Raw genomic sequence first — 27,312 nt, forward strand, 5'->3', positions numbered from 1 at the left:
TCAACTTTATCAGGGAAGACGCATTAACATACAGTGGCGGATTTAGAGGTGGCCTCCGACGTGAGCAAAAAGTTCAGTGAAATTTATTATTTCAACAGAAAAACATCGTTTTTTGTTGAAAATGGACAAAAAAACGGAAGTGATCCGCAAAAAATATCCTACCACAAACGTTGGCACCGTCCCAAGTTAAACATTTTAAAAATTTTGGCGTTCCCCGTCAAAGTTGTCCAGATCCACCATATATTAATTAACTTCAGTATTTATTTTTTTAGATAATTTAATTTATATACCAACGTTGTTATCATTTATCATTGTAATTAATTTTTAATTCTTATTTATAAACAGTTCTGTTTAATATTCACAGTTGCTGATCTGCAATATGAATCAGGCTCTGATGCGTCATTGCTCTCACCCATATGGTCACCATCATCATCGTCAAGGTCATCACCATCGTCATCATCATTATTTAAATACTGCTCTGCCCAAACATTGACTGGTTTTCTGTTTGGTGGATATATAAAACTGATTGGAACATGTTGGAGTGATACTTTGGAATAATTTTCTTCCTCTGAATCTGTTACATCACCATCATCTTCATTATTGGTGACGGCTTTTCTAACGTTGTTGATGCAATTCCCGACAACGTGCATGTCATTTTCATTGCGGTTGATGTCGTTACTGTTATCGTTGATGCCACTCCCAACATTGTTGATGTCATTCCCAACATTGTTGATGTCATTCCCAACATTGTTGATGTCATTCCCAACATTGTTGATGTCATTCCCAACATTGTTGATGTCATTCCCAGCATTGTGGACGTCATTTCCAACATTATGGATGTCATTACCAACATTGTGGATGTCATTTCCAGCATTCTGGATGTCATTCCCAACATTGTTGACAAAATTTCCAACATCGTTATTATTGTTTTCAACACTGTTGTCAGGATCTTCAGTATTTGACGAAGTACTAATTGCAATATTTTGATTATCCTTCGGATAGTGATTCAAACTTAATTCTACCTTAGTATCTAACTGAAAGTAATGGTTGGAAGAGTCTGTCTGTTTAAAACAATTCAAGAATTATATTTTAATTTGGTACTGGAATTAAATACAATTCAACACTCTGACCGAATAGTGAATGATCTGAGAGTAGACCTCGTTCGTTCCATTTACAAGCTCATAAGATGCTTCCTGCAACATTTATTCTATTCAATTAATTCGGGAAAATTTGGAAATATTAGTATCACGCATTAAAACACTAATGATCCTTTTTAATTCGTTACAATTTTAATTGTTAAAACTTATTACAACGAGATCTGGCGAAATTAAGCGTTATAAAAAAATTATTTTAAAACAACTCTCACCATAAATTATGTATTGCTACGTTGTGTAGATACGTATGTAAATATATAGATGTATGGATGTATGTAATCATATGCATTCGTATAAATATAAAAATGGCCGGAACAGGTGACGACCATGTCAAATGGTGTCCAATCAATCAATTGACCGCATAGAATGATGATGGTGTTTTGGTGTTTTACATAGGTTAAAATGTGCTATATAAATGTTCCAATAATTATAAGAATAAATATATTTTCTCTATATTGATATAAGAGATTTTTAATAAAAAGAAACCTCTTTTATAGGCATTGAGATGTTTTGGTGTTTACAAATTCTAGAAGTTTAAAAAATATTTTGAAATATATTTTCTATCTTTTCTAAAGATAAAAATTAAATACCTGCTTCGACAAAGCAAGATGACAGTGACGAACAGCAGAAAGAGTACAGCAATAACGATTGAAGGTACTACGAAAAAATCCCAATGACCTTCAGATTTTTTTAATTAAAAGTCAAAATTATAATTTCTGGCAAACGAATTTAACAGAAAATTTTAAAGTTATTAACTCAGTTAAGTTAATATAATTGAATATGACAGTATTTAGGTAATAAATTATAAAATGCCAGAGCAGTGAAAACTTTTTAAGAAATTTGAAATTCATTCTACCTGGAAAAACATAAAAATGTTATCCTATCCGATTAAAAACATTACAAATCGTAGGACCTAATCATAGTTAAAAGAGATCTTGCATCAACCTAACGTATCATTACCGACAAAATATGTACTGTATCCGTTCAATTCAAATATTACAAATTTATTTTTTTATTTCTGTAAAAGTTATAAAAAAATAATACAAGAAAAATTTGCTGGCAAGATAACTAACTAGTATTGATTTTGGACAAGATCAGCTGATCACATCTTCTGTACATCATTGACCGAGCAGCATCGGTTTCAAAGTCTTCTATATGATCAGAGCACGGTTTTTGTGGTTCTTTGTATTTGATGGTTGCATGGAGACATACGTTTATTTTAGAACTAACAAGTGCTGGATCACTGAGGATGTCCAATTTCACTTGGAACGTTTCCAAAGTTGAATTGATCTTTTTGTGGTTGGTGGGTAATTTCTAATTGTATTGGCGTTTTCAAGTTTAATCATTTTCATACAAATTAATTACAAGGGCAATTTATATTAAATTTAATATTTGATCATTAAACCTAAATCAACAGATTTGTATAAAAAGTTTTCACAAAGTTATTGCGTTGAGATTATACGGATTAAAGTTTTGTCAATCTAAAACCGATTTTTATTGGAAAAAGAGTCAAAAATTTGATATGGTAATTAGTGTCTGACTTGCTGGTTAGATAAGTGCAAGTTGTTGGATGTCGTCACATAATAACAGAGAGGTAGCACAAGTGGGTTCCAGGCGATGGAAGTCCTGAAAGTTAGGTGGAGTTCGTCGCTGGCAACATCGTGAGAAATTTTCAACAGTCTTATCGGTCCTATGTGGTTTAGGTCAGTTCATTGTTTATTGTTGCATCAATTTCATAAATTAATAATATAGGCTCAGATGTATTTACTTGTTAATGTGAGAATGATTCAATTTTGTTTCATAGAAACGTTAGCATATATTAATTTTCATTTAATTAATGGTAATAAGGTTGTTAATCTTACTTGAGTTTGAAGTGGAGGCATTTAAAGCGATTGTATCAACATTGGCAGATTGTTGAAAAGCTGTTAAACCGTTCCAGCATTCGAGGTTCAATACGAAATTTTCTACACTTTTGTCATTGTCATCAGCGCTGCTTCCATTAAGAACCACCGCGTAATTCGTACTTTCAACATCTTCAGCACTTACATTATTTCCGAAATTTGTTGATAGGGTTAAATAACGGCAAGCAAGAGATGTGTTGAGAGATGTCAAGATGCCATGTGACTTGGTGCTAAAGCTGTTCACACCTGTCCTAATGAAATAGTTTTTTGGCTGTTAATAAACATACACATTCGTTATAAATGGATCGTTGTTAATGAATAGGCCTATTTACTTTAATGCGTTTACGTAATGACAAAACAGTTTTTAGTAAAAATTATTTAATGCATTTTAAAAGCAACCCACAAATATTTTTTTAGACAAAAATAGCTTGGTAAAAACTTCATAACAAACAATTTTGATTGATCAGATCAAAAGAAAAACTAAAAAAAACGTGCAAAATCAAACCATAATCACAAATTGTTGTTAGATAAATACATATATCGGTGACATCTAACTCACATGTGGCAACGTGTGGAGGAGTGTGTGTACCTGTTGGTGCAGTAGACAATCAACCAGCTGGCTCCATTGAACCAGCTCATAACTTCAATCACAGGATTTGATGAGTCTTCAAATGGTTAAAAATGAAAATGTTATTTAAAAACGTTTGAAAACTATAAAAATTCTAGCTGTGCAATTTCGAAAATACGGTGCGTGTGTACAAATCCGTAAAAATTATATAAATCCAAATAAACTGACATAAAAATTCCATCAAAAGATCTCAATTAAAAAAATCAGATAAAAAAAAATTTTCAAGTTACATTGAACTGTTATGGACATGGTTGCAATAAAAATCAGTTCCTCATTTTCATCAACCACAACGCAATGATGAAATCCGTTCATGTTCATGGAAGCTTTCCAGATTTCAACATTTAGAACAATCATGTAACGACTTTCTGGAGCGTTGGTGTCTTTGAAATTGTTGTCGTTCTCTTTACTTCTCCCCAAAATTGATTGGTTGGCAATAAACTGGGGAAATTTTTTTTAAAATGATTTACTGGAAACATAGTTTCAAACTTTCAATATATCATATAAGTAGATTGCATTGTCATATTTTTGAGTTGCATAACGGATTAAAAACCTAACTGAATACAACAAAGATTTGTCACAATACCCGTGTATAATTAACATTGGACTTGAGAAGATTTGGCAGGTCAATGGATTTGATTAAACGTTCGGAATGAACGGTGCATGTTATGTTGAAGGATTCGTCTACCAACACGTAAATATCTCTTGGGCGTAGTTCTATAATGTTACATTGTGTTAATTAACATATTCAATTTTTGATTCTTATACGTGTTACCGATTTATTTAAGACTTCTTGACAGTGATGCCGAGCGTAAAAAAATTTTAACTCATAGAAACCTCAAAACATTTTTCCGGTCAATTTATCTCTTATTTGCACTTTAAGCTTGTTTAAAAATTAAATCTAGAATAAAAAAAAACTAAACTCCAAATGTTTTCAAACTGGCTTCATTCACATCATTATCATCATAGTAGTTTCCATCGCCACCAAAATCATCACCATCCTTATAATATGTGTCATGATAATCTTCCTTTAAATGTGTTTCCAATTTGTGATAATCGTGACTGCCAGCATTATCACTGTACCTCACATTGGATAGTGGAACGTTGTGAACACCTGTCACGTTGTCACTGAGCACCACATCTTCCACCATGGTGGGCAGTTCATCAGTGGGCTGCATCCCAATTAGTAACGCCACTGTTACCTGGTTGTGACGAGCAAAAACACTATTGAGTACAAGCAAATTGACTGAACTGATTCGATTTTAAAACTTTAAATGTTTTTTTTAATTTATATGTTTCTCTATTTCAAAAAAAAATGTTTTGATTAGTTGGTTTAACACTTTTAATGTTAAAAGGCATTACCACGGATGTTATTCCGCAATTCATTTATATGATGTTAAGTGGTGTTTTTACAGATCAACAAACGTTTACTGCGCTCATTAAAACTTATTTAACTCCAACTCGTACAGAAAACCTGTCAAGTTCAGTCACATTTCCAGATTTTAAAAAATGTTTCTTTGTTTCAATATCTGCCTCATGTTTGTTACACGTCGTCTTTGAACTTTATATAAAATTTGGTGAAACTACATACAGGTTAACCAGATAAAATATATATATTGATTTTTCTGTACAAAACTTGGAACGTGCAGGTTAATAGCTGAAATGATTGTGCAGATTTAAACATTTTTCAGTTTTTAAGAGATACCACTCATATTAATTTGCTCGAACAACATGCATCAGTTGTTTCAAATTGAAAAATTTTAAGTTTTCTCACCGCATGTAAGATCAAATAACGTCTTTTGTTGAACACTGAACCAGTTATCACGCGACATGATCGACGACGATTCTTGTTTATTATCATGGAGATAGAGATAAATTTTTATTTTTTAGCAACTTCTGGATTCTTTCGTTTCAACAATATAAAAAGCAATCTTACGTCATCTTCGTTCACAAAAACGAGACTGTGCTAACACATTTGACTATCCGTATCTCGTTTGAGTCACATAATTTTGTATTAAAATATATCTAAAATGTAAATCAAACAGCAATTATTATAATATGCAATGTCAACATATTTTCGAAAAACGTAAGTATACTATCTATTGTAACTTTCTCAGCTGCAATGTTCCTGCGTTTCTCGAGCGCACGTGCGTGCGTGCCTGCCTGGCTCCTCTTGCTTAGTAACAACCAGGGTAAACAAACAGGTAGGAATGAAATATTTATATTTGATAGGCTGTCATGACGTTGTCCCAATGCATATTTACGACAAGTTCATTACACCACCGTGATAACGTCTTTGTGGCTATTCTATAGTTCCATTTTTATAGTTATAATAAATCAGTCGCTTGGTGTTTGGAAGCTTCTATCGACGAGAAAATCCCTTCAACGAATTGCGTGAATATTTTTATTCGGATGAAATTTTTTTTATCAAGATTTATTCAATGATTGTGTTGGTGGTGCGTGAGATAAATGACGATGATGACGGTGATGATGGAAGTAGATGTAGGAGGTTGATGATAATGATTTACGTTAGAATGGGGGTGATAATGCTGATGAAAACACAGTTGTATATGAATTTTAAATAGAGTTGATTGCATTTTTCATAAAATAAAAAAACATTTTCAGTCACGAAATGACGTCATAATTTATTTTAAAAACACCAATGACACATACGTTCAATAAAATGTAGTTCAATAAAATGTAGTTAGTTGATGATGACATCCAATGAAAATAATTTAAAAAAACATCGAATGAAACAAACATGTCATCAAACAAATAAAAAAAAAGGAAACAAACATCGATCAGACTAAAAAAATGTTTCCATCTCATCGTCCATCCATCCATCCATCCATCCATCCATCCATCCATCCATCCATCCATCCATCCATCCATCCATCCATCCATCCATCCATCCATCCATCCATCCATCCATCCATCCATCCATCCATCCATCCATCCATCCATCCATCCATCCATCCATCCATCCATCCATCCATCCATCCATCCATCCATCCATCCATCCATCCATCCATCCATCCATCCATCCATCCATCCATCCATCCATTCATTCATTCATTCATTCCATCGTGGCTCGTGCTGGTCGCTTGCGTGTAAATCTCTCAACATTGCGACTGCACATCGGTTGAGGTTCCATCTAATTAATTAATTAATTAACTGAATACTTAATTAATCAATTAATTTAATATTTATTTACATATTTTCAAATTAATTTATGATTTTCATGAAAAAATAAAAAATACAATGGACAGATATATTAGATCGAATATAAAAAATCTTGCTAACAGCAATTACATACCGATGTGTATACTAGTTAACATAATTAAATATGATTTAATATATTTTCCAAAATAAATATTCAAATATAAAATATAACTAATTATATTATTGGGTGGATCAGATGTTTCTTGAGCAATCGAACCTTCCCGGCTAAAAATGAGGATGCGTTATCGCAGCTAATTAAGATCACTAGAGGAGTGCCTCAAGGCAGCCTGCTCGGTGCACTCCTATTTATTATCTGCATCAATAATATTGCAGATGTTTGTGGAAACATTCTACTTTTTGCAGATGACTCCGAACTCTTCAACGTAATTTAGACTGAAGAAGACTGTCGATAATTGCAAATAACCTTAGAAAATGTAAGTGATTGGTTCTTGAGACGTGGGTTAAAAGTAAATGCTTCCAAGTGTTCCGTATTTAAAGTTGGAGGTCAAAAGCAGTTCTCAACATAGGAGGAGTAGAGATGCCCCTAACTGAGACAGAACAAATATGGATCTTGGTATACTTATAGACTCCAAACTGATTTTCAACGATTGTATTTCTCAGGCTGCTAGAAAAGCAAATAGAAAAAATAATTGGTTTGCTAAAACGTAATTTTAAACTGTACAGCAAGATTACATAATTTCAAAAATGCACCTATAGCAGCTTTTTTGCTTATTTGTGAATCTGTGGTTAGGTCAGTTCTGGAGTATGGAGTAATTGTATGGTACCCCTTTAGAAAATACCAAATTAAACGCTTAGAAAGGATTTAGAAAAGAGCATCCAGAATACCACTCTAATGCAGAGGATTAAAATACGAGGACAGGTCAAAGCTTCTCGGGTGGTCTTTACTGGTTCACAGAGGCAGAAGAGGAGACATGACATCAACTCATCAATTGCCTGATGGACTGCAGATTGTTGATATCAAACCTGACTACGCACCTACCACGGCAAAAGAGGAAATGGAATGAAGTTGATTAAGTGGATTTGCAGAAAAAAATGTCAGAAAAACCAACGGAATAGTCAATGACTGGAATGACCTACCTGAAAATGTGGTCAAATCACCCAACATTTTGAAAAGCAAATTTTATATCTGAAAATAAAAATGTCAACCCAGAAGATGTAAAGTTGAACAGAACATTTTCAACCAAATATTTTGATTATTGAATTATTTTTTCTTAAAAGCTGTTTGCATTAAGGTGGCAAGAAGCTTTGTCGCGCTCCAAATTTATTCAATTCAATTTATTTCAATTCAATTCAATTCTATTCTATTCTATTCTATTCTATTCTATTCTATTCCATTCCTTTCCATTCCATTCTATTCTATTTTATTCTAATTCTATTCTTATTCTATAATATAAAAAAACGATTGGTGAACGTCAGACTGACTAACATCTTTGACGAGCATGTCGTCAATGGAGATCAAATCGACATCGCGACACTCGTCAACATCGCTCAAGCAGTCACTTCTTATGTAGAAATTTTGAAGGTCGTCATAGTTGCTACTACGAACTTGCTTGGTAGATGTTTTCTTCCTTGAATGGTCAGGAAAGCTTTTTCTTACAGTTTTGTTGTTGTTGATGTTGCTATTGATGTTTTTAATGTATTCAATGGTGTTGGTGTTGTTATCAATGTTGTTGTTATTGCCGTTGTTGTTGAAGTCGTTGATGTTGTTGTTATTTTTATTGTTGTTGTTGTTGTTGACGTTGTCGTTGCTGCTAGTTAAGTAGGATTTGTTCTTCATGTTGGTTGCACGTAATGCAAATTTTATGTGACACACGAAAGCTTGTTTGAACGTTATCTTGAAAAGTTAAGAAATATGCATTAGATCAAAATTCTCAAATTTTTTTAGTTTTGTAAAAAACCAAATTACCTCAACAGATGTGAAATCGTAAACGTCACGAGATCATCTAACAATATAAAGATGCTATTCAATCCACACAAAACCCCTCAACCACCTGTACAGTTTAGAAACAAAAAATGTACCCGTCTCCTTGTAGACTCCATCTTACTAGCGTAAGATATCTCGAGGACGACAAGGATCAAAGCCAATACCAGTCCAGCTATCAGGATGTAGAAGATCCCGAGAGTATTCTGCAGTTTCAAACTGCTCGTCAACTCGTGCTAAGTTTCAGAGTGAATTTTTATAAATAATGACGACGACGACGATGATGAATAAAATGATGATGATGAAGAAGAAGATGAAGTTACTGATGAAGATGATGTTGATGACTTTTCATTCTTACCTTTTTATTTCAATTGGACAAACGCATGTTTGCAATCACGTAATCACTGGTATTGTTTTTCCAATCATCTCTATTCCCATCATTACCATAAGTATAATAATTATTATCACCACCATCATCATCATCATCAGCGTTTTTGTCCTTTTCATTGTTATTTTCATCATCATCGTCACCATACTTTGTTATCGATATAAGCAATGAACAAAATTAACATTGTCATCTTTCATAGAATTTCCACTGCAGATCTTTGTCATCTAAATCTCTTTATAATGATTTGAGGCTGAATCGTTAACTTGAGTAAAAGACACTCCGTCATGTTTGCATAAATATTTTATTCTTTATAACGCAGAGCTTCTTACATGTTTTTCTATACACGACACACGTACACAGTACGTACACACGCGCAAGCACCTCAGCATATTCGTATGATGATCTTTGAGTTTCGGACAGACAGTATTCGAACCATGTTATCGCGTTATAGAAGAGCGAAACATGGCATTCCTACCGACTGAGCTAACTTGTTGATCATATTTGCAAACACCATAACAAACATCTTATTTATAAGCACTTTTCGTTATTACCATTTAAAAATTTACAAATGTTCCAGCCTACAAATCATACATTAACCACAATTTTCTTACTACGTTACTAGAACGCTATCCACATCATGCAAAATGTCATCCTTAAATACTCATTCATTATACCATCTGAAAATAATTTACCATGAACCAAATACCCGATGACCCTTCCACCACCACGTACTTTTTTTAGAGTGACCTCCTTCACAGGACATTCACCCTTTTCCTGCCACCATTTTGTTTCCAGCTTTGTCAGCTCTCCACCTTCGTGCAGTTCCAGCACTGTTAATGTTATTCTGTCTCTGGAATGATGGATGATGTTTGTATGGAAGGAAAGAAAAACGGTGTTCTGTTTTATGAGTGTTTATCAATTTTAAATACTTGGTGATGATGTTGCCCAGCGGCTTGGGTGGATGAATAGAAAGTTGTCTTATCATGATATCGTAATAAAGGTCATACAATCATTTGATTGGATGCGCTGTAATTTAAGCGCTTATCAAATGCAGGCTTGGAAGGTCGAAGTAATTTGCATTGGAGATGAGAATTATAACAAAATACTTTCAATAAAATGATGATTTTGAAATTATTCTAACTTATTTTTAGTAAATTTTGTTAAAATATTTGGGTTTGATATATTAAAATTTAATAAAAAAACAATTAATGTACAGACTTGAGATCAGATCCTTGCTGCATTCCGATGCCATAACCTTTCGAGTCCAAGTTGCCTCCCACCTGTTATGTTTCAAAAACATTTCAAAAAACATTTAAAAGTTTTTGAAGTGCAAAATTTTATTGGATATAAAGTTATTTTCTTTATTAATAAATTGAAACAAGTTAATATTTATCAATGTGTTTAAAACGTTTACCTTAAAAAGTTATTAGCAATAACAACTGAGTGTGAGAGTAACTGACAAGCAATAATTAGAAAATATTTGAATGACTGTGATTATTATTGGATGCGAAATGAATGTGAACCAAACAAACCTTCATGGTGTCGCAGGGCTTCCTCTGGTTGTAGTAGTCAACAGTTGTTGATTCTGCCAGGAAGGCGTACTTGCCTTTGCTTGTTCGAACCCTGTCCACACCTGCACCGTTGTGGGGGTGATGCTTGTGATTTTTTGTGAGGTAGGAGAGACTCATCATCAGTTGTTTTATAAAAAGTTTTTGTTCTTCAAAAACATATTTCATAAAATAAAAATTTGATAGAATGGATAGTTTTTGGTTTAATGGCAGAATACAATAGCCGTGTTTTTAATTCAAGGAGTAAATTTAGAAAACAGTGAAATAGATTTTTCAAAATCAAGAAAATTGAAACATGCTTGCTATTATATTGATTTTCAAGTAAAAAATAATTATTTATATTTTTTAAAAGAATTTTTAAAACAATATTTCACAAAGAAGTTTCTTAAGAAGAAAACTACAATTTAATAAGAAAATTGGAAAACAATTAAAAATTACGTTGAAACAAAAATGCAATTCTAGCAAATGACAAAAATTGATGAATAGTTGAAGAACAGTTAAAAACCAGTTACGAATGAAAAAAGTAGACCCAAACCTTCATCATTTGTTTTGACGAAGATGACAGTTGGATTGTTGGATGACATAAATGCCCACATGCGTTCGTACACTGATATGCTTGACGTCTTGATGGCATTTTTTTATTTCATCAATCCATAGTTAATTATTATTTATTTCAAATTTAATTAGGGTGATATGTTTCTCTACTTGATTATTAAAGTTAAAACAAAAATAAAATCGTTATGAAACAACCAACCGACCAGCCAACCGACAAACCAAACAACCAACCAACATAATAGACCTTCCAGTTCGTGCAATCATAAGCTTTATTGTTATCGTTTTTGTAAAACAACTTCACGAATGAAAATAAAATTATTTTGTTTTCAACAAAATAAAACAAGTTGTTGATTTCAAATAAGTTTTTAACTGCTTTACTGGCATAACATTAATAAAAAAAAGGTCAAAAAAACGAGTGTTTGTATGAAATTTTGGATTCATAATTATGGGAATTTCATTGAAAAAGATATTTATATAAAATTTGCTTTCAGTTTTGTGCATATATTTCCATTCGTAAATTTCGTTTGTATCTCAAAAAATTGAATGATGATTTGCAGTCACGCACTTGAAAAAATACTTTCAAAGTTTTGAGAAATTTGAAAAATTAATATTTCTTTCGATAGGAGGGAAAACAGCGTGGTAATTTTTTCTGATAATGAAATTTCATTTTTGTTTTGTCAAGTTTGTTTTTTTAATTTTCACGTAAAAAAAAGTTATTTTTGAATGTTTCCTAGAATAAGGAATTAATGAAATTGTTTCTTCAGTTGACGGCATGTTTGAAACGTTTGATATCATTTTGCCGCCAAAACATAAGTTATGGCCAGTGGACGAACTTTAAAAATAACGTGATCATTTTAATATTAAAAAAAAAATAACTTTCGACATACATTTAGTTGTCGACAAAACTGAAACACATAATTTCTTCAAAAACATTTATACAAAATTTGCAAAGAATTAATTTTTCTCGACGTTTCTGTTCAGTAGCAATTGATTGATGAAAGCCAGTATTTCGTGCAATTGATGTAATGGTATTCATGCGGTGAATAAGCAAACTGAAGCAACCTTAAAAAAATCTTTCGTCGATCCTGAATCGACACTCCCGTATTTGATCTCCGTCTGCTTGGCTAGGTCATCGGCGGATTCGATGGGACTCTGCATTCGTTCCTGCGTTAGGAAAGCCGCCAGGTTGGCTGTGTAGGAGCTGATGATGATGAGGGTGAAGAACCACCACACACTTCCCACGATTCTTCCAGGCAGAGACCTGTTGGTAGCAGAAGTTTCAAACCCAACTTTAAATAATGGAGTTAAATTTCCTGACAAAAGAAAAATATTACAATTTATAAATATTATTTATAAATAATATTAATCATTTATTGTAGTAAATAAATTATATTGCCATGGGCGTAGCTAGCCAGAAGTGGTTTTCGGGGTTCAAACCATAAAAAATAATTCATAACTTGATCTTGTTGCTTTGCACCATTTCAAAAAACAGTTTAATAGTAATGGCAATAGTAACTTCTGACGCACTCACAACCAAACAATCATAATTTTATTATTACCCTTAATAATAAAATTATTAATAATGGTAATAGTTATGTGTGGACAACTCACTGCTGTTGGCTGATGTCTTTATATGCTTATGCGTGTAGGTGTTCACGTACATACTTATGATACGAGATGAATATGTGCCCTATAAAGTAAATATGCTGACTAACTCAGGGCAGGGGAGATGAAGTTTGATTGTATTTTTGCAATGGAAGCTAGTTCAATTTTTGAGAGAGCATATGATGTCTTGTTCGTTTATTGAATCTCAAAAGTATTACAATGATTGTGGACAATGTGTGGAAGAGCAAATCACTGGTATGTCCCGCTTTTTTACACCAATTTCATTTAGTTTAGTTTAATTTTATTTAGTTATTTTTTGTTTATTTGTAGCTAGTTAATTCATTTGTTTTTATTTATATAGTAGCATTGTGTAAAAGCTTGAAAGAGTCTTTAGGCATACAAGAGGTATGGAAAGCTAGTTTTGCTTCTAAAAAAAAATCATTTTCTAAATCCACCTTAGTACGCCAAAGATTTGTGTGATAAAAGTTTGTAACCCTATATATACACTCTGAACTTTTTTCAGTTTTCAGCAATAACAAAAATAAAAATATAAAATTTGTGTGGAATAAATTTTGTGAAAAAAAGTGGAATGCAATAATTTGAATGGATGTTCTCGGAAGAAATTTTAATCTCCGATTACGTTTGCAATCACGTGATGACACTCAACAATGGAGTAAGAATTAAAATTTGAATGAAATGCAATCCGTTTCAACAGGAAAAAGTTTCAAATTTTAGACATTTTATGTTAAAAACTGATGGGAACAAAAAACTTTAACAAATTTTCTCAGGAAAAAATTGTTTCATTAACAACTTTTTCAAAAATACTTAGTTTCATGAGTTTATATATTCTATACCGAAAAATTGTGAGCTATCTTATAAATTAATTTTGTTATTTATCGCTATCAAGTGGTTGGAAGTGCAACGTGCCTGTTAAAAAAGTTTGCTAACTTTGGTTCGACATCGCATCCCTGCTGCATGAATGCACCAAGTGAGAACCACAGACTGTTGAAGATGGTGATCCTGTCGTCGACCCTGATGGCTTGCACGGCGTCAGCGTTATCCATGTAACTGTTCTTCAGGTGTCTGCTGATGTTGGCGAGTGAAATGTGGCGGTGCGATGAGATGCTGTCCTTGCGGTGGAAGTCACCTGCCGAGTAACTTTTCGTCATCCGTCTCCTGCTGCTTTCCGTCGGCATCGCCACACTGTTTGATCTTTGGCGTTGTGGTTGTAAGGAAAATTGCTGCAGCTGCAGAAAGTGTTGCTGCTGTTGTTGCTGTTGACGTAACTGTTGCTGATGTTTTTTTTGACGAAAACGTAATTGAAGCAGTTCTGACTCACAGTCCTGACAAAAGTCCTGAAAGCACTGTGTTCTATAGCATTGGGATGTGCAATGGCTGCAACGACATTGCGGTTGACATAGTGGTTGTGAGAATGGCTGTGAGTGAGGTTGACATTGTTGTTGTTCTTGGTGTAAGAATATTTTATGGTGTTGATGCAATTGCTTTAAATTTTGTTGCTGTAGATTCAACTGATGCTGCTTTTCTAACATTTTATTAGTTTTATGTTTAAAAATGCATGGAGAAACTTCATGAAGCGTTTGACAAGTTTGATCAAATGAATCGAAACGAGATTGCGCAAACATACGATCCTCATCAAACAACATTTCTTCCGATTGATGGTTGACACGTTGCTCACACATTTCATCATCTTCATTTTTTATGCGTTTCATATTTAAATCAGATTGTTTCAAAATATTTGCACCAAAGTAGTCCACTCCGGATCGAGATGATCCGCTGCTTTTTTCGCCTGGACTGAACCTGGCCACGAGGAAGAGGACCACACTTACTCCGATGTACGCAAAAGATACGCACATCCAAATTTCGTGAGAGAGAGGCTTCATAAAACCGACGATGCCAGGATTTTCCTTTGTTATTTTTTTAATCATGATGCTAATTCCGAGACTCATAAATGGTTTGCTGAAATCAACGACTCTCTCACGCGCAGATGTTATCGTCAGTGGTGCTATTGCCATGTCAGCTTCCTGAATTGTGTGTGATTTACATTTTGGTAATTATAATTATATCTAAATTAATCTTACTCGTTTATGTCAAAATTTTGCAATTTTTCACTGCCATATATGTAGTCTTAAGGACTATGAACCAATCAACCGACCAGCCAGTCACCTTTCTCACAAGTTCTCCAATCATTCCATTCCATGTGACGTTATCATCTGTGGCTCCGAACTTTCCATCCTTCACAGGTCTGATAATGTACGTGAAGCCAATTCTTTTAGCAATTTTTTGAGCAAGTTCAGGGCAGTAACCTTCATAAAAATCGTTGGGATCTTCTGGCTCAACGGACAACTCACGTTTCATAAAGTACGGAGCGCCCTGCGTTGTTTTCGTGTTATTATAACGATGAAAAATAAGCCATATTAAACAAAGACGGTTTTTTAGATCTCCTGGATTTTTTGTTTAGCGGAATAAAAAATTGCAAATAAATAAATAATGCTTTTAATATGTGTTAATAATTTGATTTTATCTCAATAATATTTGTAGAAATGTCAACAATATTCACTATAGTAGGAGATCGGCAATGATGTTGATGACAATGTTGGAAAAATTATAACTTATATGAAGATGATGATGATGTCGAGGGAAGAAATGATGATGACAATACTGAGAAAATTAATTATGATGATGTAACTTATTAAATTTAAGATGTTGGAAATTCAAACCAGGATGGATGTGATGAATCTGGTCCTGTTTGTTAGAGGGGCAAATCTCATCTTCTCCCGGAGCCGAGGTGGGGGGTACTCGTGAATGCTTATGCCCCCTTCTGAACTCCAGCTACCCATCTTTAAATGGTGGCCATCAATGCAGTTAATATTAACAAATTAATAAATATTTTTACCATACCAGTTTTAAAACGATGTTACTTATATAATCGTGTTTTTAAAGACAAAACTAATATTGAAACACAAAAAATTTTGATAGAGGAATATCGTGGAGCTAAGAAAAAATTAAAAAAAAAAACATAAAATTAAGAGATTAGGACCCTATAAAGCTGGCGTATGTTTGAGACCTCCATGACGTCCATTTTGACATCAGACCTAAGAGAGGAGTCATCGAATTTGACGTGACCTGTCGCCCCGTAGAAATCTGTCTGTCTGACAAACGAAGGCAAATATTTTTAGATGTTGTAATGCACTTTGTCGTTGAGCTATAATCAGTAAGATAAAATGTTTAACTTATTAGTTGAACATTTTTTTAAATAAAAAAATTTTTAAAGAAAAAAATCTTTTGAAAAAGCATAATATTTTTAGAGTTTATGTATAATAAATTTAAATTGACAACGAATAAAAAATTTAAAAAATTCATCATCATCTTCAACCCCAACAATAAATCCATCTGCTCAAAAGCATCGTTTATATTAACGTTAATTTTAATGACGGCAACAATAATTACATCATGATTAAAAAACAACAACAACAACAACAACAACATGATTAAGAAACAACAACAACCACAACAAACACACAGTGTTTGACGCCAACGAACAACCGTCATAAGATGTTTCATGACGTCATCTCCATCCTCCCATGCACTCACGCCCTCTCTATCGCAGTCAAATTGTGTTGTGAACTTTTGAAATGAGGTCAACCAACGTTTGACCTTTGAACTGCTGACGTCACTGAGGACCGAGGAGACCAGTTTGATGGAATCCAACATCAAAGCTGTTTCATACTTGAAGGTACGAGTTTTGAAAGTGAGTTGATAAAATTAGGTAAATTAAAAAATTACGGTAAAGTTTGTAAACGTAATATAAATTATTTTTAATTTTGTCAAATGTAATTATTTATCTGAGTAAAATTTGAAAAAAAACTAAATTTTTATACAAGAAAAGAAGGAAAAAAAGTGAAGCTGGTGATTTGCTTATTGTTGCATGCTGTTGTTACTGTTGTGTTGCTCTTACGCAAGCAGGACATTCATACAAGGACGTCTAGAAGTCTAGAATCAATTGCCAGTTGACAACACTTCCGCCATCAATCAATCACACGTCACTAACAAGTGTTCTAATACATACCACACACACATACACACACACACACATATGCACGCAAACACACACACTCACACAAATGCTCACACATAAACACGCTCTCATGTACACACACATTTAAAAATGTGAGACTGAAAGTTTTTAAACTTTAAAGAATGCTGAAACTTTAAAGAATGTCGAAACTTAAAACTTTAAAGAATGTGAAAAGTTTTTCCATTTTAGTTTGTTTGCGTTTTGTTTGCGCAGCCGATTGCATTGCAGTTATTATGTTTAGGAAAAATTTTATGTCGTTGACGCAACTTTTTCACAAAAATAACTCTTAAAACATGGAATAAGTGCATTTCTGCTGGTCAAATGACAAGCCTGTGTTTCATATTGAAAATAATTATTGTTTTTGTCATGAAATTTTTTAAAGTAATTTTGATATTTTTCATTGAAATGTTTATTTTATAAAAACATTAGTCACACAGTGTGAACCAAATAAAAATCACAAAAACATTTTTTATAGCAACAAATAAGAAGCTTTTGACTGGTGGTTGTTAATTTGCACGGCACGCAATCGTGTAAGTGGCTCGTAAGGGCTATTATCTAACTATTTTCATTTCGTAATATCATTTCACGAGTACTTTTTTCTGCTTCTTTTGTAGTTTTTTTAAAATTATTTTCAATACATATATCCATGCACATTGTAAAATACATTCTAGCTTAGATTACCCACACCTATTAACGTTTATTGCCAAACCTGCTGTTTTTAGGGTATTTTTATCGATTCACTTTCAGCTTAATTTTATGTTACATTTGTCGCTTTCATACTGAACATCACTTCATCCCAGCGTTTTTAAGATAAACATTTTTTAGCCTTTCTCGCTTTCTTCCATCATTTTAAATTTGTAAAAAAAATTAACCGTCAAATTTCCCAATGCCAACAATTTTGTATGCCTCACTGAAACACGCGAATGTTGAATTACAGATGTTTTTAACAGGCATTACTCAATGTTGCTGCAGTTGAAACAAAAGTCCTCGAAATGTTCTCAGTTTTGTTTGTCAGTTGTTACAAATGAACCTCAATCTTGCATTGTTAACGTGGAAAAACCTTTTGAAGCAGGAGCAACAATACGAAATGATGTTTAATGAGATTATATGAAATATGAAACATTAACGAGGAAGATGGAATAAAATATGATGAAAACTCTGCAGTTGTACAAAATTTTCCCTCATTAAAATGGTTACAACAGTAGGACGTGTTTCTTCCCTGGAATCTGCAACAACGTTGTCATCCCCTCCAGCACCATTCACTCATTAATACTTGCCAACATTTTCTTAAGTTGAATTTGTTTTGAAAGAATTTAAAAACAATGAACTTGTTATCTCCTTATCAATAAAATGTTAAATTATTTGCTTTAAACTTATTATAAATAAATAAATTTTTTGATAAATAATTTTTAATTTTATTTTTTTATTTTCATTGACTGACGGAGTGCAAAACATTTCATACAGAAGTTGCAACATAATTTGTGCAGGGTGAAAACTTTTGTAAAGTTCATTTCTGAACTAAAACTCAAGTCTTTTCGAATTCACACAGAAAACTTGTATATGTAACAGGTAACACACTCGACAAATACATTTACAATTGTTAAAAAACTTATATACGCAGGCAAACACGCACATATATATATATATATATATATATATATATATATATATATATATATATATACATATATAAATACATAAACGTGCGTGTGCGTGTGTGATAAATGCTGTGATGTTTTCGGCATCCATCAGCCACACGCCACCACAAGCAGCCGGCTGCACGTCTGATAGGAAGGCATAATAATAATAATATATTAAAGATTTAATAAGATTATCTCGTCACGAAAGCACGCAGACTTAATCCCCTTCAATGTTGGCCATATAATTTTCACATGGGTATCGCTCGCTCGCTGCCGCACAGCTAACTCGCCACTCACACGCTATCTATGTGTTCTAATTACTTTTTAATTCTATTTTGAGAAAAAGTTGCTTCCGGGGCAAATGCACTTAATGTGTGTGCGTGTGTATGTATGTGTTTGTGCGTATTTCTGTATGTGTTTGTGTGCGCGTGTGTGTGTGCGCATCAACATTTTGCTGAGGTTACAACCTGGGAAATCTACATATTTCTACGTGGGAAAACTGCATCGTTTTGTAATTTAATAGATTTCAGGTGCAGAATGTTCCTGCAGTGTCTCATCACTGTTGAAGTTAGTTACATTTGAATGTCAACCAACGGCATTTCTTAGATTTGTTTTCAGTTAACTTAATTTGTTTTCAGAATGATTTGGTCGTAAAAGTTGAATGCTGTTTTTTTATCTGCTGCCACTTTGTTCATATAGATGACATTTATCCTAACAGACTTTCCAGTACAAAGTGGATTGTACACTTAATGCCACATGGAGTGTGAATAAATCAGAAGACAAAGACACTCCAGGTGAACGCACAACGTCAGGTGTGGATGTCGTTGGTTGGCGTTCATTTGCAGAGCACGAGAGGAACAAGTCAATGTCCTGTCTTGTGCTCTGCTTGCAATCAACTTGGCACGTCGTCCTATTGCGGGGCAACAAACTCGCATGCTTCTAATTCTAAAATGAATGCAAAAATTGAAACATTCTGCCGAAACTATATTAGATAAAAATATCCATATATCGTAACAAGCCATGCGCCAGGTTTTTTAAAAACACTTGCACTCATGCACTCATTAAAGTTTGGTCAGAAAGTTTTTCAGATGAAAACATCCATTGATAAAGCTGAAAAATTCATGTCTTAACTGTTTTAAAAAAACTGCTAATGAACGGCTTTTAAAAAAATGAGCAGAATTAACTAATGATTAAACATTTTCAAATAATTTCGTTTTTGCTGTTAAATAGTTACCATTTTACAAGCGGACATATGGCGAAGTAGTTTGTAGCAATCCCCTCTACGTTCGTTGTTGACATTAAAATACAACGATGACCTTAAAATACAACGATGACCTTAAACCTCCTTCCTCACTAACAAACATTCACTCTCCACTCTAGAACATGCTGCTGTCGTTAACTCGTTCTGCAATGGGACTGCTGACCAAATTGACCGAGAAGTTATGAATAGTGCTACTGCACTTTTTACCGATATGGTAAAATTTATTCTTTTATACATTTGCTAATTAATATTTCTGTTTTTAAAACAAAAACAAAACAAACAGCAGGCATTATCCAATTCACCATGCACCTCACAAACAAACATACATACATACAAACAAACAAACAAACAAATTAGGTATTAAACGCTACTCGGTTCATGCAGCTGTCATCGTTCATGACATGCAGTTTATATTATTCGTCTTATTTAATTATTAATATATATATATTTAATTAAGCATTTAATAATTTAGTACATCAATAAAATAAATTTTCAATATTTTATTCTGAGTTTAAACGTGCAGTTCAAAATTTATAATTTGAATTTTTCAATTATTTGTAATAGGATTGTAAAATCTGAGTTAGGTAAATAGGTAGGTAGGTAGGTAGGTAGGTAGGTAGGTAGGTAGGTAGGTAGGTAGGTAGGTAGGTAGGTAGGTAGGTAGGTAGGTAGGTAGGTAGGTAGGTAGGTAGGTAGGTAGGTAGGTAGGTAGGTAGGTAGGTAGGTAGGTAGGTAGGTAGGTAGGTAGGTAGGTAGGTAGGTAGGTGGGTAGGTAGGTAGGTAGGTATGTGTTCTGCGTGAGTGAGGTTCATATTCTATTTAGGATTGCATGCACGTTCAACATGTTGCTTCCACGAAGAGTAATAAACATTCAGACAGCGTAGTAATTCATTATTCATGTTCTTTTATACTAACGCAAATGCTAAAAAAACTTTTGGCAAAAAATTTATTTCAATTCGCGCATAAAACAGTTTCAATAAAAATATAACAATTGCAAACAAATTCAGGCAAAAATGAAGAGTATTTTTATAAAAATAAACAAAAACTGAAAAAATGATCGAAATGAAACAAAAAAACATCAACGTCAACATATTAGGCGGTAAATAAATAAAAAGTGCAGTACTTACATTTACTTTGCCGAATGAGAGCTTATTGTCCTTGAAATGTTGTTGTTGCTGCTGTTGAAGATGCTTTTGTTGAGGCGAATAAAAATGTTGTTTTGATGATGCAGGTTGTTGTGTGTTCTTAATTTGTTGTGTCAACTTTTGCAGGTGTTTGTGTTGTTGTTGGAGGTCTTGATTTGTGTACATTTGTTGTTGTTGTGGGTAGGTAAATTTTTTAATTGGGCGGTAGTATTGTTGTTGTTGTCGTTGTTGTGATTGGTTGGTTGGTCGACGATTCTGTTGAGTTTGATGCTCTTTGATATTTTGGTAAAAATTTGGTAGGAAGTATTCTAAAATCGGTGAAAATGTGGTAGTGAAAGAGCTTGGTGTTGAAGGAAATTTGAGATGAGTGGAAGGAGGAGGTCTGTAGAGTTTCTTCAAGTTGGACTTCAACGTTAAATTCTGCACGTCCACCAGCCGGAACCCCGTAACATTCATTCCTCCGATCTCAAAAAATGGAACTTCCAACTCATTGATGACCTGAGCGTCGTTTTTGAATAATTTTACACTTTACCGGTTTGAATGTTGATGGATAATTAAAAATCATCTGATAAAATTGTTTCTTAAAATGTTTTCTCTAGAAAATATTTCCGTTCAAATTTGACGAGGTGTTCCTCCTCATTCTGAAACTGTTTGTTTATCGTAATAATTTGTTAGAAAAAACCAATGCGGAGGCTATGAATGTATTACCTCCATCTGAATGCAAATAGATTTTTTGCTTGCACCCTTGTTTCTCAGCGAAAAGATAAAAATTTGATGGCAACAATCTTACACCGCCACAGAAATAAAATGACTCGCACGTATAAAAATAATGTCTGGCGATAAAAATTCAAAGCGATTCCATGGCAAGAAAGTTGTTGAAATAAAATTTTTCATTGCAAATATGACTGTAATTGTTTTTTTTACGTCTTCGTTTGCTGCAAAATTTTCTAAAGATGTCAGAAACTGTTATTTTTATGCAGAATGAAATGCAAATTGTTTTAGGTAAAAAACACATTAAGTTTTATTTTGAAGTTCTTTTTCGATGCAAAATCACTTACGTCTGCAGATGAATTTTATATCAGCAAAAATATTCGAATGCTCTAAATTTTGTAAAATAAATTTATCATAAGAGTTTTAAAAAATTGATTTGTAGTATCCAATTTACATATTTTGAATTTTTTGAACTTGAATTTCCAGTTGCTGTAAAATTGCTTTCAGATATTTCATTACATTTTTTTTATCAAATTATTAACAAAATATAGTTATCTATTCATCTCGTTGGTCACTTCAACAAAAATACTTCCAATAAAAATTTTTATCACGAAATTCCCACCGATAATTTCAGTACATTAACTAACAGAATAAATGATTTTTCAATTAAGAAAGTATTCATGCATAGCCAGTAGTTCTAACTAATTTAATTATTTTGACTGGATGTGAAACTTTTTAACAAAATGTTTTGAAAGAAAAAGAATTTGTTACTATTTCTTTAATGACAGAACATTACTAACACTAATATTTTCAGCGGCATTAAATTTTTTTTATTCTAAAAGTCAAGAAGTACATGTTAATTTTTTTTGCCAAGAAAAATTTCAGCAAAAAACTATAAAGAGTCTTGAAAAAAAATCAAATTAACAACGACCTTTCAACGAAAAGTTATCAGCCGCACGTCTCGGAGCATGATTTCTGCTGATTCAAAATTCATCTGCTGACTTAATTGATTTTGCAAGAAAAAAGAACTTCAAAATGAAACATCTTAATGCTGCTTACTGCTTATTGCAATTTTCATTTGAACATTTTGTTTGATGTGCCTGTCAGCACTTTATTATCTTTTTTTCAGAAAAGATTGCAAAATTCATAAATCAACAAATATAAAAAACGTAAAAAAGAAATTTATAAACCGTCACGCACTTGCAAAAACACACATTTACAAACAGACCAACATTTACACAGAGAAGCAGACGCACACAAACACAGACACACACAAACACAGACACACGAACACAGACACACACACACGAACATAGACACAAACACATACACATATGCGCAAGCAGATGCATACTAACAGTATCGACTATGACGAAATTCCTTTTAACCTCAGGCAATTCACTCTGCAGCAGAAAAATGAAACGAATACGTTTTATTCATTTATTTGAAATGAAGTTAAAAGTTAAACTAAATTTTATAAAACACAAAATAAGATTTACCGTAAATCCAACTTCATTCTTTTAAAGTTAACAAAAAAATATATTGCTATCAACGTTATATTAATGTTAAAAAGTAAAAAACCAGCCTAATAGTGAGTCGTCCAAACAATATTTTGACTTATCATCTCATCACTTATACATGCATTTCCATACGAAGTTGGTTTTAAAACGATTCCCGCACTTAATGCAGACCTCTGATTCTTCTGCTTTGCTTACCTAACCTTGATATAAATCAAGTGACGCATTAAAAACTTTTCATCTATTTTGACAAAGTTTTGATCGATGATTGAAGGAACGTAATGAATGACAGCAAGTTAACAGCCCAGTTAACTGACATCATCCTTTCAAAACGAGATCCCACTGGGAATTGTGCACATTTTATTGGGAAGATAAGATGGTCCTGAGATGGAAAGATGGTTCTCTGTTGGTGCATGCTCATATGTTTCTCAAATATTTATTTAAATGCTTCTTTTAATGTCAATTCATTGTTACTTATGATGATTGATAGTGAACGAGCAAATGAACAAATCGTTTACCGAACATATTTAAGGTTATAAATTAAAAAATAATGTCCGTGATAGATTGAACTAGTCGTTAGACAAATGTATAATACATTTAATTTTGTTATAAACTACCAACATTGTCGTTGAAATACTAATAAGTACTTTGATAGTTATATGTATTTTATTTGGAAATAAGTTAAATCAGATGGATATTCATATAATTATGAATGTCGAAAGATCTGATAACTCAGTGTAGAAAATGTTGATATAGCTAGACGAGAGGCGGGTGATGGTGCGATGAATTACTTGGCATTACCGTTAGCCTGATCAGGTTTGATTGCAAAGAAATCCTCTACTTATCTGTGATGTGTTCAGTCATGTGTAGGTACTTACGTACATTTTTCCAAGTTGAGAAATAGTGAAACGATTATTTTAAAAAATCAATATAATAGCAATATAATTATAGTGAATTGATATTTTGTTTTCAAGATTAATTTTGAAAAGTGCGGTAGATTAATTTTGTTTTTTTTTTTTATTAGCCATGACCAAATTGGGAGCTGTGAAGGTCTTGGAGCTGAAAGAGAACGGATTAGGGTGCCAATAATTTTCAGAATGAAAAAACTTTCCATCAAGTTTTTCGAAAATTCTTTGCTAACCAATGAAATCAACAAAAATGTAGTAATTTGTTAGTCATAAGCAATTAATTAAAAACTGAATCACCTTAAAACAACATTGATATGTTTGTGCGAATGTTTCTCGTAAAAGAGAGAAAAAATTTTTTCGGGAAAAAAAGAACATTCGAACTTTTGTAATTTGATTTTTTTAAATATTTTTTTTGGGCCATTTCTGTAGATGCCTCGGGCAATGCCCCGCCTGACCTCCCCTAAATGCACCCCGTATTGTAACTCATTTCAATTTTATTTCTGCTTCACGTGGCTTAACAATTTAGATTTTGGATCTCTTTTTCATTCAAATAAAAACGTTTTTGAACTAAATTGAAAGATGCTACATATAAGAAGAAGGTTAGGAACATATATTTTTGTTTGTTTAATAGAACATTAACAAAAGACGGTGACGTAAATATTTATACATCATGGAAAATAATATTTTGAAGTTAATGTTCAAAACAAAATAGACAGGCAATAAATAGAAGTTATGACTTTTGACATGACAGAGAGGTCAGGTCACGTTCCAGCGGATCACTTCATGTACATTTCGTATGTTGCGAGGGATTCATACATTAAGTGCAGCTAATAAGCAATTTTTTGAAGTTCCACTACATTATAAGAGAATTTTTTTTAATTAAAAAAAAATGTTTTTGTTAAAATCGTATTAAACTAATAACGCTAATGATGACGACATTTTTTAGAACATATTTTTGCACAAGTTGAGTTGTTTAATAACAAATGAAATTAGAATACATATAATTAAAACTATTAAAAGTAAACTTATGATGTGATTTCTTTCAATTTTACATTTAACCGATTATGGAACATGGTCTTTAAATATTTTTATCAATACATAAAGACTTGGCCTAATTGCTGAAATCCACTAATCTTAAACATATTTTCATATATTTTTCTCTTCAAAATGTTTCAACGTGATGTTCATTAAAATAAATGTGACTGTAGCTTCACTAAATATAAATAATTACTATAATATGATTTGTATCATTTAATTTATATTATATATCAACGGACAGTCATTATGATATAATACGGACAGTATATACGAAAGTATGAAATATGAATTGAAAAATATGAAGGCGCTATGATCAAGTTCTAAAATAAACCGCTGCTGACTATTTCCACGCTAATGCGTGTGTAGGTACATTGTCACACGTTGTGGTGCTGCAGGATGAGTTGATGCTAACAATTCGTACCCTGCATGTCTATCAGATCTTTATTTATTCCTAATATTTGCAAATTTCTAATTTATTCTTACATATTTTTGTGTACATTGAATGCTAAGCTGTAGCAAAATTTGGGTTGTTCGAAGCAGGATTGAAGTTAATAAATGTTAGTAACAGTGCCAGCGAAAGTTCGCTAAATACTTGCTGTTTAATTCTGAGACATTTTTTTCCTATTAAACAGAATACACGAATCTTTACTTTAACGTATTTTATTATTTAGTTTTATATGGAAAGATTAGTTGCATGCAGATTGAAAGTACCTTACGATTGCACTGTTACTATTTATATTTTATATAGAGAAGGACATTCAGTACAAGTGTACAAGGTGAAGTGATGTGTTTTTGTATATGAAATGTACAACGAATGCACAATGGATGGACAGCACAGTTCCTTGCACGGCTGCTGTAAGTTCAAATATGCGCGCATTTGATTCCATGGGAATAATAATAAACTCTCGAAATGAAGATTGCGTAAAATAACATAAAAATGTTTACCCTACCAAATAGGATAATAAAAAATATGAACCCGAAAATAAATTTCTCAATTTCAAAAAGTTCATTGGTATCGTTAAAATTGTTCTTGCCCGATTATCCAAATTATGAATTGACAGTAAACATGCAGTGCTAAATTGTTTTAACCCCTTACAGCTGCTCTCAATGTTTTGAAGGAAGTTTAACTTTTCTTTACATCCCAAGCATGTCGACACACATTCACATTGCAATGCCTACTTACATCAGCAGTTGAACTGAAACTAAAAAATAGTAACGGTCATACAATTTGCCAATAAAAAACCAAAATCAACATGAGCAATTCCAAATGTCAAGCGAGAAAATGTAACATGAAAAATGTATGTCATACGATGCAAATTGTATAAATACGCTTATATAAATAAATAAACGTACAATGAGAAATAATAATATAGCAATGTAGAGAGGAAGAAAACTAACAAGTTGAATGAGCAGACGTGTGAGGAGTGGGGCGGGAAGATCAAGAAAGATGGTGGCGTTTTCTTTCTTCAAATGCTTTATGAAGCCATCGTAATGACTTATTTGAATCATGTCATTTTTGTTGTTGCTGCTGATGTTGTTCAGGTTGTTGTTGTTGTTGTCTTTGATAATGTTGTTGATATTATTGTTGATACTTTCATGTGTGATGTTGTTTCTGTCGGGCGTGTCAGCGGTTTTATTAATTTGGGCGGGATTTGGGCTTTCTTCTACATGTGACACTTTATTAACTTTATTGTTGTTATTATGCATGTTTTTCATAATGCTATCGTCGTCGTCGTCGTTGTTATTGTGGTTTTTGTTGTTGTTGTTCTGCATGCTGACAAATAACATCCTTCCATTTGTCTTAACATCCGTTCCGTGCAGCTGGTCCATTAGTTGCTGCAAGCGCTCCAATCCTGTGGTTGGTGGAGGTGGTGGTTGTCATTTCGGTGTTGTTGTTTGTAGTGGTACCATTAAGTTTAGTTGTTGTGTTGTGGTTATGTCGTTGTTGCTGTTAAGTGAGTGGTTGTTGTGATTGTTGCTGCTGGTTAGTAGCTGCTGTTTATTATTAGCTGCCGTTTAGTATCTGCTACTTATGC

At 32.9% G+C, this 27,312-nt stretch overlaps 4 protein-coding genes across 4 annotated transcripts; 1 reads left to right on the forward strand and 3 right to left on the reverse strand.

Annotated features, from left to right (window-relative positions):
• Positions 1-335: 335 nt before the first annotated feature.
• HELRODRAFT_160359 (hypothetical protein) lies at positions 336-4,831 on the reverse strand (the record flags this gene model as incomplete). The annotated part of the gene is made up of 10 exons (XM_009017322.1): positions 336-1,061; positions 1,641-1,680; positions 1,745-1,832; positions 2,228-2,444; positions 2,696-2,844; positions 3,017-3,306; positions 3,645-3,720; positions 3,914-4,121; positions 4,267-4,397; positions 4,678-4,831. 10 exons carry the CDS (start codon positions 4,829-4,831, stop codon positions 336-338), a joined length of 2,079 nt encoding a protein of 692 aa, XP_009015570.1.
• A 2,635-nt stretch (positions 4,832-7,466) lies between these two features.
• HELRODRAFT_64435 (hypothetical protein) lies at positions 7,467-7,729 on the forward strand (the record flags this gene model as incomplete). The annotated part of the gene is made up of 2 exons (XM_009017323.1): positions 7,467-7,567; positions 7,591-7,729. 2 exons carry the CDS (start codon positions 7,467-7,469, stop codon positions 7,727-7,729), a joined length of 240 nt encoding a protein of 79 aa, XP_009015571.1.
• Positions 7,730-8,906: 1,177 nt separating this feature from the next.
• Positions 8,907-16,719, reverse strand: HELRODRAFT_64965 (hypothetical protein; the record flags this gene model as incomplete). The annotated part of the gene is made up of 12 exons (XM_009017324.1): positions 8,907-9,074; positions 9,965-10,082; positions 10,451-10,512; positions 10,765-10,865; positions 11,336-11,423; positions 12,418-12,616; positions 13,909-13,999; positions 14,723-15,002; positions 15,145-15,351; positions 15,699-15,818; positions 16,019-16,126; positions 16,525-16,719. Coding segments are annotated over 12 exons (1,737 nt in total), but the record flags the coding sequence as incomplete, so codon positions are not given.
• Positions 16,720-26,009: 9,290 nt separating this feature from the next.
• HELRODRAFT_160362 (hypothetical protein) lies at positions 26,010-27,106 on the reverse strand (the record flags this gene model as incomplete). The annotated part of the gene is made up of 2 exons (XM_009017325.1): positions 26,010-26,129; positions 26,675-27,106. The coding sequence occupies 2 exons, from the start codon at positions 27,104-27,106 to the stop codon at positions 26,010-26,012; spliced, it is 552 nt and encodes a 183-aa protein (XP_009015573.1).
• Positions 27,107-27,312: the final 206 nt, after the last annotated feature.

The sequence above is a fragment of the Helobdella robusta genome (assembly GCF_000326865.2).
Source record: "Helobdella robusta unplaced genomic scaffold HELROscaffold_2, whole genome shotgun sequence".
Taxonomy (NCBI): domain Eukaryota; kingdom Metazoa; phylum Annelida; class Clitellata; order Rhynchobdellida; family Glossiphoniidae; genus Helobdella; species Helobdella robusta.